Source organism: Chaetodon trifascialis, chromosome 1 (genome assembly GCF_039877785.1).
Source record: "Chaetodon trifascialis isolate fChaTrf1 chromosome 1, fChaTrf1.hap1, whole genome shotgun sequence".
NCBI lineage: Eukaryota > Metazoa > Chordata > Actinopteri > Chaetodontiformes > Chaetodontidae > Chaetodon > Chaetodon trifascialis.
The window spans coordinates 2,323,918-2,336,319 of record NC_092056.1 but is presented as its reverse complement, the minus strand read 5'-3'; the positions used below and the strand labels follow the sequence as shown (position 1 = coordinate 2,336,319).

At 44.8% G+C, this 12,402-nt stretch overlaps 1 protein-coding gene across 1 annotated transcript; it reads left to right on the top strand.

Moving 5' to 3' along the window:
- Positions 1-1,512: 1,512 nt before the first annotated feature.
- Positions 1,513-12,327, top strand: drd4b (dopamine receptor D4b). The gene is made up of 4 exons (XM_070966255.1): positions 1,513-2,053; positions 3,391-3,503; positions 4,504-5,099; positions 12,033-12,327. Exons 1-4 carry the CDS (start codon positions 1,805-1,807, stop codon positions 12,233-12,235), a joined length of 1,161 nt encoding a protein of 386 aa, XP_070822356.1. The 5' UTR covers positions 1,513-1,804; the 3' UTR covers positions 12,236-12,327.
- Positions 12,328-12,402: the final 75 nt, after the last annotated feature.

Sequence of the window (12,402 nt, the reverse complement as noted above, 5' to 3'; positions counted from 1 at the left end):
GATGTCTTCACAGACATTTTCAGTCTCTCACTGGTTCAGTCTGTAGTGCCCACATGTTTCAAGAAGTCCACCATTGACTGTCCATTGACTACAGTTCAGTACTCAAAACCACTGTGTCCTCCAAGCTCGTCATCAAGCTCGGAGACCTTGGACTCAAAACTGTCCTCTGAGACTGGATCCTGAACTTCCTGCACTATTCCTCTTATGATATACTTACTGGTACTGTAAATACTCATTCTACTGCACTGGTTCCACCTGCTTACTTACCTGCTTACTTGCTGTTTATAACCTGAGTATATTTACTACCTGTTTAGCAGCAGTGTTAGTAGAGTAGTAGTAGTAGTAGTAGTAGTAGTAGGAACAGCAGTACAGTATCCACAGTTGCTGTCTTTACCCACTACTTCATCCAGTTCTCAGTTTTTTGTTTGCAGTCCTCCTCCGGCTGTCAGCTCACACTCTGACTCTCACAAGTCGATTTTGTGACACAGCCTTAAAATGTCTTTATGTGTGATTTCATACTGCTTATCAAGTCAAAAGCTTTGTACCTCTGCACGCTCACCCACACCGAACGAGCCCTTGGCTGCATCACATTCGTGCTGAAGAAAGCCTGAAAACACTGAGAGCAGGAAGAGCTCAAATCTGTCGTCTGTGCTGAAATCTGTGTGACAGGTACTGCAAAAAAAACTGCATCTGAACAACAGAGAAAAACTGCAATATACTGTCTGTCGGAAAGGAAGTACACTCACTCAAATACTGCTCTTTTGAGGAGCTTGTGTGTTAAATTGTTTTTTAACATCTTGAGACCATGCTGGCAACAAGTCTTCTCTCTTTAAACAAGTTTCTCCTTTGACTTGTGTGCTTTGTGTCTGAATGCATGATCTTTGCCTTAATAAGTACTTGTACATGGTAATTGTTTTGCTATGATAACTGAATACTTTTTCCACTCTGACCATAATTGATGTAGTATAAGAGGTAGCTCATTTCTACATATAAACACCAGGCTGCTGCTGCTGCTGCTGCTGCTGCTACGTGTTTTAGATGAGGATATACAGTAAATTACATGCAGGTTTGAAATAATTTCAGTGTGTAAATCTGCTTCACGCTCAAGTGTCATGAAGCCGAAACTGCAGTTTCTCTGAAACCTGAAGGCAGTGGTGGAAAGTATGTGCGTTCTCAAGTACTGTACTTCAGTACAATTTGGAGATAGAGTACTTCCATATTTTAGCTACTTGTACTCAACCACATATCGGTTATTATATGATTTTAACAGCAGAAATACTTTGGGGTGATTTTGTGGAAGTGCAGCTGATTGTTTTTCTGGTCAAACAGCTGATTTCGTATCCTGCTGTGACTGTTTGCACTAAGCGAAGCGCAGCGCCGCAGTAAGCAGATTTGTGCGGGTGGATTTAAACTGACGCCTTCTGATTCGTCAACTGTACGAACTTATTCCTTCAGGAACAGGCTGAGAAGTCGGCGGGGAAACTGATCCACATAATGCCGCAAGAGTTTGGGAGAATCGGTGCAGTGTAAAATAAAAGTGAGGCGATTGTAGATACGGCGGATGAAGCGGAATCTGGATACTGTGCGCGGCGGAGCTTTGCGTCTGGAGAGCGGAGCGCACGGAGCGCTGCGGATACTGATGAGCGTCATCAGGGGAGAAGTCACACAGACTTCATCTGTAACGCTCCGACTCGTCCCAGGGATGCTGGACACGGCTCATAGATGAAAACTGCCGCGGAGAGAGTCGTTCTCCGTCGGACAAGGAGCCCGTCAGTCTGCGGCGCACGGCCGAACACCGGCCACCATGTCGGACATCTCCCCTGACTTCGACAACGACACGCTGCCGGTGGCTGCGGTCACTGACTACAACTTCCCGGCGCTGATATTTGGGGTTTTGCTGATTGTGATCATCACCGGCGGAAACGTGCTTGTGTGCCTCAGCGTGTATTTGGAGAAGGCTTTAAAAACGACCACAAACTACTTCATAGTCAGTTTGGCGTTTGCAGACTTGCTGCTGGCGGTGCTGGTTCTGCCGCTCTTCGTTTACGCAGAGGTAAGCTACAGTAGCCGCGATGGATTGCTGAAAGGGCCAGCCGAGTACAAAGCCAGGGGCCCAGGAGTCAGGGGCCCCCGGGGGTCATATCTTATATTGTGCTGTCATATTTAATGTCTGTGACTGTGAGCGCTGAGCTGCAGCGGCAGGAAGCTTTGGACAGCTTCTCCACTTTAATCTGAACTACATATTTTAGCGTTTCAGCCACCAGCAGTTACATTCTGCAGGTGAGGCAGAGACACAAAACGACGACAGAAACACTCAGAATGACCACAAAGAATGACTACAAAAAGACGTAAAATGATTGCAGAGCTGTAAAATGACAAACAAAATGACCACCGACTCACAAAATCACTACAAAGAAACATTAATGACCACAAAGTGACAGAAAATGACCACAGAGGCTGGCACAATGACCACAACCACATGCAAAACCACTAAAAACAACAATGATGAATCAACTGCTGCCTTTTTTGGTCTCTCTGTCTGGGTGTTTTGCTCCTGTAAGGTGGGTCGGGGCCCTTTACATGTCTGTCAGGGGTCTCATCATCCTCACCTAACACCAGCGGACATGTGACACTGTACAGAGGGGAGTTTTTGGTTTGTAGAGCACACACGTTTACGTCCACAAGGTTTTGGTCATTCTCACAATTCTCATGTGAAAGGAAGCATTTTAGACATCCTGGTCAAAAGAACAAAAGGGAACAACACCTGGAAGAATCCGATGAGGGAAGGTTACCCACTAAACCCATCAGAGCCAGTTCATCATGACACAACATGGAGGAAAGACCAGTGAGCCGTGCTGTGTCTCTCACTTCTTTAATCAGGATTAATTCATGATTGGGGAGTCTGGAGGTTCATACCGTTTAGGAGAGGTATGATCCATGAATCACAATATTTCCGGGCAATAGAAAGGTCTAAATGGTGTCATCTAGCCTCATTAAAGGATTAAAAGCCACCTGCCTGCACGCCTGTCCATCTGAATACCTCTGTGGCTCAGAGATGCCCTGCTGAGACTCCTGCTTAAGTCCTCTGTAATTAGCCTCATCTGTGATCTGAGCCGAAGGTTGCAGCCCGTTAACCGGCTGAGTGTCACACTGCTGGTTTGTCTGCATGCACTCGGTGGATTAGAAAAGTCAGTCTGAAAGTTAAAACCTTTCTCTGTTCACCTTAAGAGAAGCCAGTGGAGGAGAGTGGACAGACAGAGCTGTGTTTCACTGGAGGAATGTCGGTCTCAGCACTGCGCTGGTGAAAACACAAGAGGATTAGACGTATTTACTCTCAGATTTGGGGCAGCTAATGAGCTGGTGTGTGTTTCCTTCTGTGTGTGGGTGTAGTTTCAGGGTGGAGTTTGGTCCCTGAATATGCTGATGTGTGATGGCCTGATGACCATGGATGTGATGCTGTGCACCGCATCCATATTCAACCTGTGTGCCATCAGCGTGGACAGGTACGTGAGCGCCGGTCCGGTCAAGGTTCAGATAAGGGTTGAACTCCCCCTAAGAAAAGCAGTGGTGGGAAGGTGAAGATCCATATTTATCTCAGAGTTTAAGGACAAGATTCAGATTTTATCCTCAAATGAATCAGAATGCAGATACTAAGAATTCTGCTGCACTTTAGACTCGATAATCCTGCTTAGCTATTGAACAGTCAGAAGAACGGCAGTGTGTTTCTTTAGCTGAAACATATTAAGAAAAGACATCCAGTGGTAAAAAAAAACCAAAAAAACAACACACACGAAGCCTTCATCAGAGCTTTCAGAGCAGTCATGAGCCGATGAGGTGAAACTAAAATTCACCAAGTGATCAAGCGGTGAGATGTTACCCTTGTTTTATGTCAGTGCTCACAATGTTTGCAGCTTGTTATGTTGCCCCCCCAAAAATCAGCTAATGTAAGTGTAAATGTCGTGTAAACACATGCAGCCGTACAATAACTGCAGCAAAAACTGGCAGAATTGATTTTAAATCTGGAAATGATCAAAGAATGAGTAAACAAGGCTACAAATCTGACCAGACGTGTGAAAAATGTGACACTAAAGGAAGAATAGGACAAACACGTCGCTTTCAAACATGTTAAAACTGCAGAAAGGAATAAGTATCAGTGACTGCTGCTGACTTCCTGTCTGCAGCAGCAGGATGACGCCTGAGAGTTTCCTGAGTTTCTTCTAATCGTCAACAACATAGAAAAACATTTCACCTCGTTCAGAATGAGGGTTTTTTCGTAATTTTCTGTTATTATTATGTCTTTTTAAGGCAGCCCGTTAAATCACAGGAATCGCTGGAATATTAACCACAAAATACTTATTTCATTAAAAACAATTTCTTTGGAAGGACTCATAATTGCAAATGAATGTCTGATAAATATTCATTCATTCATTTATGAGAAGTGTGGTGTTGTAGTGCATTCAACATGTGCTTTGAAGTTCTGACTCTTCTTCTCTTGTTGTGCAGGTTCATCGCAGTGTCCATTCCCCTAAACTACAACCGTAAACACGTGGACCACCGTCAGCTCATCCTGCTGTCGGCCACCTGGCTGCTGGCCCTGGCCGTGGCCTCACCTGTCATCTTTGGTATCAACAACGTGCCAAACCGCGACCCGAGCGAGTGCAAACTGGAGGACAACAACTATGTGGTTTACTCCTCCGTCTGCTCCTTTTTCATCCCCTGTCCCATCATGGTCCTGCTCTACTTTGGAGTTTTCCGCGGGCTGCAGCGCTGGGAGGAGGCTCGTAAGGTCAAACTGCGCAGCAGCATCGAGGCCTGCAGGAAGCTGCAGCACGCGGCCGTCGCCACAGCCCTCCCCCCGCTGACAGGCACCATCCCCGGGCCTCTGCCCATGCCTCTGCCCCGGATCATCGAGAGGGACTTGGCCCAGTCTCGGCTGGACGACACGGACGACTACATCCAGCAGGAGATTCCTTATCCTCGGCAGTACAGAGAGAACTCGGTGCCCACGGTGACGTTCAGCCAGCAGCCGCACAGGAAGAAGAGAGCCAAGATCAACAACAGGGAGAGGAAAGCTATGAAGGTGCTACCTGTCGTCGTAGGTGAGTGTTCACGTGTCCCTCTCCTCCAATCAGACACTCACAGGGCTCAAACCACTGACACAGCACTGTCGGCAAACTACAACGTAAAGAAAACTAAGAAATCACTGCGGTGACGTTGAAAACAAATGTGACAGATTGTGGATTGATCAGTGTGAACGATTAGCAACAAGTTCCTGGAAGACAAATTTAGTTTCCTCTGCTCTGGTAGGAGGTCCGCTGTGGCAGAACTGTTCCGAACTGAAAACCCAGAAATAGATAAAAACATCAAATCCTACATTTCCCATAATGCAGCACTGCCCTTCATTACACCCTCTCTGGTAAACTGCAACATCTTTCGAACTCCACGTTGCCAGTTTGTAACTCTTTCTGTTAAAACGCCTCCAAACCCAAACTGACCCTGATGACATCACCGTGACATCATCAGGGTTATGAGACTTAAAGCTCCTCCTCAGAAGGAATAATAAGAAAAAGCTTTTATTCATGCTTTAACGATTATTCTTATGTCTTACTACTTTTCTTTCTTGATGTTTCTTCTCAGCGGTGTCATTTCTGCATGCTGCTGCTCGTTCGCCATGACAGCAGTTTGATGCCCTGTGATTGGTCGACTATGTGCTTGTTAGCTGGCATCTAATGAGATTTTAATGAAAGTTGTTGGAGGGCAGAAAATCAGGTTGTGGGTGATTAGCTGCATTGCATGGCGACGTGTTTTAGTGTTGTTTTCACACGAACTTCGTCGCTTACAAAAATAAATCTACGTCTTTGTCTTCATGGAGATGCAAATTATCTTAACGGTTTCTGTTGTGAAAGCAACAAATTCACAGCAGCCTCGGCAGACGCGTCAGATTTTCTTTAACAAGAGTATTTTAAGCATGGAAAGCTATCACAATGTCACATCACTGCAAAAGATGATCTGACTCATTCGAAGCAACTCACTGCACGTTTGTTTGCTCTTTAATGATCGAGTGGCCGAGAGAGGAGCGTGGATACCCGACCTGGGCCCACAGCCCACTGAACATGGTGCGTATCAGCAGGGGAAGACGATGTGGAGGCTTTTCAGTTTGGTCGTCAGTACGGAAAATAAATCAGTTGGTTATGTGGGATGTAAAAGGTGTGGAGGTCTGCAGAGATCAGACATGAAGACTCTGACTTCAGCCTTGTGGTCACATGTGGACGGAGGATGCAGACTGTGTGACAGAGGAACATAAATTCAGCTTCAGCTCACATTAACTGTCCTGTGTTCGGACATAAAAACAGCGTCATTCTTTGTAATATGTTTGTGCAGCTGCCCTTCAGGAGGCTAAAACCGCCTGATTTAAGGATTACTTTGTGTTTGTTCAGTTGCACCGTATTTGCTTGTGTGTGGTCCTTATTGATCAAACAGGAGGTAAATTCTAAACACACCATCTGAATTTCCTCTCTGAGTGTTTACCTGTTGCTTGTGGATGTTGATCACAGCAGCTAATTAGCGTTTGCACTTTGTCGTTACATTTAAATGAGTGGTTGTGTTGCAGCTCAGGTAGGTGTGAGGCCACCAACGGTCACGCAGATCACTCTGAGCGCCGGGATAAAAGCGTCACCTCCAACTAGCTTCAAGCCCTCAATCCAATTATTATGCAACACACGCTCTTACAGCCACCCGTCTCTCCCGAACACAGAGCGACTGATTATCTTACTGTACGTTTGCTGCTGCCACGTTTGTGCGTAACACTCGCAGCAGAAGACGGTGAAACATCCATGTTCATTTATAGCAACAGTAAAGAGTTTGAACACGCATTAAGAAGCTTCTGCAGCTCAAATACAATCATAAGCTGTCATCAACAAGAAAAGCACAGTCTGTCATCTGAGGAGGTAAACAGACCCTGTCTTAAGACATTTAAAAAGACTCTTCTTTGAATGATAATTTCCTACACAAAAAAGGTCAATTAAGTAGATAAGAGACCTTAAAATGACATGCACCTCTTCTCCCTCATTGAAAAATCCAGAGTCTCTAAATATGAAAATACTGCACACAGAGAAATAAGATGGATCGTGATTGGCTTCAGACTAGTTGTCATGTCATTAATCCTGCAGGTACGTCCTGATGCTCAGACAGATTTAAGGTGAGCACAGAGAAACTTTCCTCCTGCGATGTGGAAACTATCTGCACAGTGAAGCACAAAAAGTGGCTCGTTAATAAAGTTATCACCTTGTTAGACTGCAAATGATCTCATGTAAGAGTTGTTATTTGATATATGGTCTTAAAAATGTCAAATACGAAGACCAACACTTACAAATAAATATTTACAATCTTGGCTAAAAGCAGCGCTAACTGCTGAAATGCTGAAAGAAGTGGCTCGTAGTGACAAACCTACATCGTTATCACATGAGTGTCAGGTCAGGTATGAATCAAGCACACTGTAACTGTTAATTGTCACTATTTCTGTCATGTTTTTGTGCCAGAAATATCGGGTCAGGACTACATGCACAGCACAGGTCGCTCACACGGATTCCTACATTTAACATAATACTACCAGAGCTGTCCTGAATGCTTCTAATGAGTAGGAAGTGTGCAGGGACAATAGAGCTGTGGCGTATTATGCAAAGTCCTCCAGCCTCCTGGAAAGAAAGATGTAAATCCCATCCATCACCCTCTCAACTCAGAGCTCATAAATCACTGGGATCTGTTTTATCGCCAACGTGAGACGACACCTGAGACAAATGGCCTCCGTTTGATTCGGTGACACAGTTATTCATTGTCCTTCTGGTCAAGGAAACTCAGTTTATTAAGGCGGGTTGTCACTCCCAGCTCCACAGCTTGAACAGGGGGCTCGTCAGTGTTTGTTCAGCAGGGAGCGACCTCACGTTCACTTTCAGGAGGGGCTGTAAATCACGTCCTCACACTCGGTCTCTAAATGGACCAACAAAATCAAAAGTACCTTCCGGTCTGTCCTTGTGTGGCCACTTAATTTATGCCAAAGCATACAGAAGTCATCGTCTGCTCCTTCACCCTCTCTGTGGACTCTGGCACTGACATGAACACGTTTCCTGTGATTAAGTTGAGAAAAAAAAAGTCACAAAATCCAAAAATGTATTGAACACCCTCGAGCTGTAATGTCTTGAGTTAGAATTATGAGACGGCAGAGTCGTACGTCTCCTCTTTGTCTCTAATGAGCTCAGTGTGGTCGTGAATCATTTAGAGTCACACTGTCAAGTCACGGTGAAACAGGCCGTCTTCATCGTCACCGGCCTTCATCTGACGCACTTCCTGTTGAGGCTGGATCTTCAGGCAGGACAAAACACTGAGCAGCAGAAGCTAATGGGGGATCTGTTTGGAGGAGCGAGGGGTGGAGGATGGAGTTTTAAAATAGACTCTGGGATGGTTTTATGGATCTGAGTTTTTATTTCCTGTCTGGAGTTACAGTACGAGGTCGTCCTTTAAAGTTAGAGCTATTCTTCATGATGTGAAACCAAACTCTCACTCACTAAAAACCATATAGTTTTACATCTAAAGCAAACTTTGCCTCCAGCTATCGCGCAAAACCCATCAAACACGTTCACCACAGAAGATGAGCCAGCGAGATCAGCTCAAAACACGCCCGTAAAAACCTGTTTCTGCAGTGAATAACGGTTCTGTTCCTGTTCGTGAAGCAGTCACGATCCAGAGCAGCCTGATGGAAGCTGGCGTCGTTCCACGAGACAACGGTGCGTCGCTGCCGACCACATCAGATTAAATCCTGTTTCATCAACAAAGAGGAGTCATGAGGAGAGTCTCTGGCATCAGATTCTCTACAGAAGAGATGAAACGCAGCACAGTAAACGACCACTCTGATACACGAAAGCAGGCCAGCATACCGCAGGAACAAACAGTCTTATGGAGTTCTTTAGGTTTCATTCTCAACCTGTTCTGGAGAAGAACACGGTCAGTGGTTGAGATGCTGACTGCATGAAGGCCTCGAAATACTCCCTGATCCTCAAGAATCTCCTTTGTATCTCCAACAAGCGAACGATATCGTTGCTATGTCCACGTCGATGATCTCCATCTCTTGGTCTTCTGGAAATGAGCCGTCCTCCTAGCACAGTAAACCGTCCAGGTCCGGATGAACGAGGCCGCTGTGACTCAGATTCGGCTGTTCTCTTTGTCCACTGTCCCTCATGGACATCTCCTGGATGAGGACTTGGTCAACCTTGTTTGAATCTCATTTGAAACTGTTTGTCTCCTTCATCTTCCTCTACCTTCAGGTCTTAGTGGATCATTATTCCAAATCAAGTGAACTGACCTGTGGCCCTTTGAATTATCGGTCGTGACGCTCTGATTGGCGTGAATAATTTTGATTCTTAGCGTTTCCACCTGGGAAATTGTGCGTTAATTGGGTTCCAGCTGTGGTGACTTGAGTTAATGATACTGAATGCTGGTGCTTTCTAAACGGGCACAGTGATGTATGAAGGGAGCTGTGGGGGGAGTTTTTCACTCGTGAAGACGGGGACCAGTTTAGTTTGTAGCTTTGGAAAACGTGTCTGTCTTTTGGTAGATGGCGTCATGGTTTGGGATGTTTAGTTAATAAGCTCAGTTATTGTGTGTAAGTCATGAAGAAAAAGTGTAAATCATTCAAAGAGCTGAGTTTTGAACCTTTAATGTTACTTTAAGAAACGTGTCCTCGAGTTATGACTAACATCAGTCTGTATATTTAAGTCTGTGTCTGCAGGATTGTTTTTTTTTTGTTTTAATTTTAACAATAAAGTTTCTTTATATCACCTTTATATATATCCACCTTTAATATCACCTGTGCTCGAGTTCAGTTTGTCAGTTACACGTTGAAGAGTTCAGCTAACAGCTGGCTGCCTGTAGCAGCTCTAAAGTCTCGTCAGGTGTTAAATGTTCTGTCATCTCTCAGTTTTCAGTCCTGTGTCCAAAACCTCTTCATATAACAAATGAGTTGGTAAACTCAAAGAAACTCAGATCTTCAGACTTCAGACCTCTGCATTAAACAGCATCAACATCTGTGGACAGCTGGACGTGAGCGCAGAGCTGAAGCATCAGGACGTCATTAATGCAGGAGAAAAGACAAATATTTATTTCCAGCTTCTACGAGACGTTTTTACAGTTTGAGTGATCGTCATATTGATTGAAAAATAAAAAAATTAAAGTGGCTTTTGTAGTTATTCACCCAGGAGAGTAATGGTATACTAAGCAGTGGTGGAAAGTAATTGAGTACATTTACTCAAGCACTGTACTTAAACACAGTCTGAGGTATGTGTAGTACTTATATTTTATGCTACTTTGTACTCCACCACCTTTCAGAGGAGATCATTGCTTTATCTGCTGCACCACATTCATCTGATACCTTCAGTTGCTCCACAGATTCAATAACAATAAATAAATTATGATGTAACATTATCAGTTAAGATAAAGCTTCATTAATCCCAGAGGGGGGATGTCACCACGACCCAGCGGAACATAAAGGACTCAGCGTGAGCTCCACCTTTACCAGCTGCACAGAGATTAATGCAATTATAATCCAGCAATTTAATTCATGTATTACTCTGAAATGGGCCATTCTGCATTTTGATGCTACTACTGTAATTTTACTTGTAACTGAGTATTTCTACATGACTTTTACTACAGTATAAGATATGAGTACAGAAGGTTTACAGTTTGCTGTCATACATGAGGCAGGACTTCAACATAATCAATGAAATGAAAGGGAAAAACCTTTTTTGTGTTTTTTTCTGCTGGGCTGTTTCTTATCTATATGCAATTAAAACGAACAATTAATCATTAAAGTGTCTGAATTTAGCTGGAGTGACATCTTCTCCAACGGTTTAAAGGAAATGACCACGCTGATGTTCGATCGCTTTGAGCCCTCTGACAGTTCACCTTGTTGATTCATGTCATTTGTCCTTTAGACAAAAACAAGCATGACTGTCAGAAAAATGAATAATTGGTAAGAGAAAAGCTACCTCCAGATGTGTACTGCCACAGTTTTGTGACGTTCTGAAATATCCCGTCACAGTATTTTGTTCCACCTCCGGCACTCACAGGTTGATCAAGGCTCGACGCAGAGTCTGTCACTTTGGTCGTTTTCACACCTGACCCAGCGGACTCGGTTCGATTGGGGAGCTGAAAGTCGCAGCATTGTTGCATTTATCTCTTGTTTCAGTTCTGCTTTCATGCTGTGATTTCTAAAGCGCATCGAACTTTCTGAGCAGCATCACGTGGTTGAAAGGGGCGCTCGTCCATTGGACAAAGTAGGAGGGGAAATCCCTCCCTCCCGGCCCGGAGAAACAACAGTGAACACAACTGTTCCTATAACGCTATCGTAGCTCATCAGGGACTGATTCTGTTATTTTTCTAACTTTGACGATCTAACGTGTGACAACAGATGAGTTCAGAGTTTAAGGACTGTGACTGTTGGTAGCTGTGATTTGATTTTGTTTAAATATGCCAAATTGTGAATTTATGGGTTATTGTTCAGACCATTGAGCTAAGCTAGCTAGCAAATGCTAATGTCAGCGGTCACTTGTTGCCATAGCAACTGTAAACATTCACGTAAGGACTAATGAGCTGCAAACAGAGATGCAGGATCAAGCTAAATTATTAATACAGATGAGACATGTTGTATGTTAGCATGCGTATGCTCTGCGTACAGCGTCACTGCGTACATTTGGTCCTGTGTTTGGTCCGGTGAGCTTTCACACTGCAGACAAACCGAACCAGGGACCCACGTTTTCAGGCGGACCAGAGTTCACTTGTTTGGTCCGCACCAGAGTTCGGACGAGCTTTCACACCTGCCCAAACTAAGCGGACTATCCGAGGAAACGAACTCTGGTCCGTTTAAAGCGGACCAAACAGCTCTGGTGTGAAAGTGACCTTTGACTCAGAGACCAGGTCTGCGTCTGAAGTTCTGGCTCAAAGAGAGAAAACTCGATGACTGACTCTCTTCATTTGTCGTGCAGGTTGCTTCTTGTTCTGCTGGACGCCGTTCTTTGTGGTCCACACGACGCGAGCTGTGTGTTTGACCTGCGACATCCCTCCCGGTCTGATGAGCACCGTCACCTGGCTGGGCTACGTCAACAGCGCCCTCAACCCCATCATCTACACCATCTTCAACACGGAGTTCAAGAAGTTCTTCAAGAAATGTTTCCGCAGCTGCTGCTGACACCAGATTTCCCTCCTCGGACGCTAAAGGAAGGAGCTGGGAGATCATGAGGCTCAGCCCGGTTTGGTCGGATTAACAGCACACGGGTCTGAGCTGAGATTTCACTCGAGCTGGATGTGGATGGCTGGTGGTATCTGGCTGACGGACAAATGCAGACAGTTTCTGGT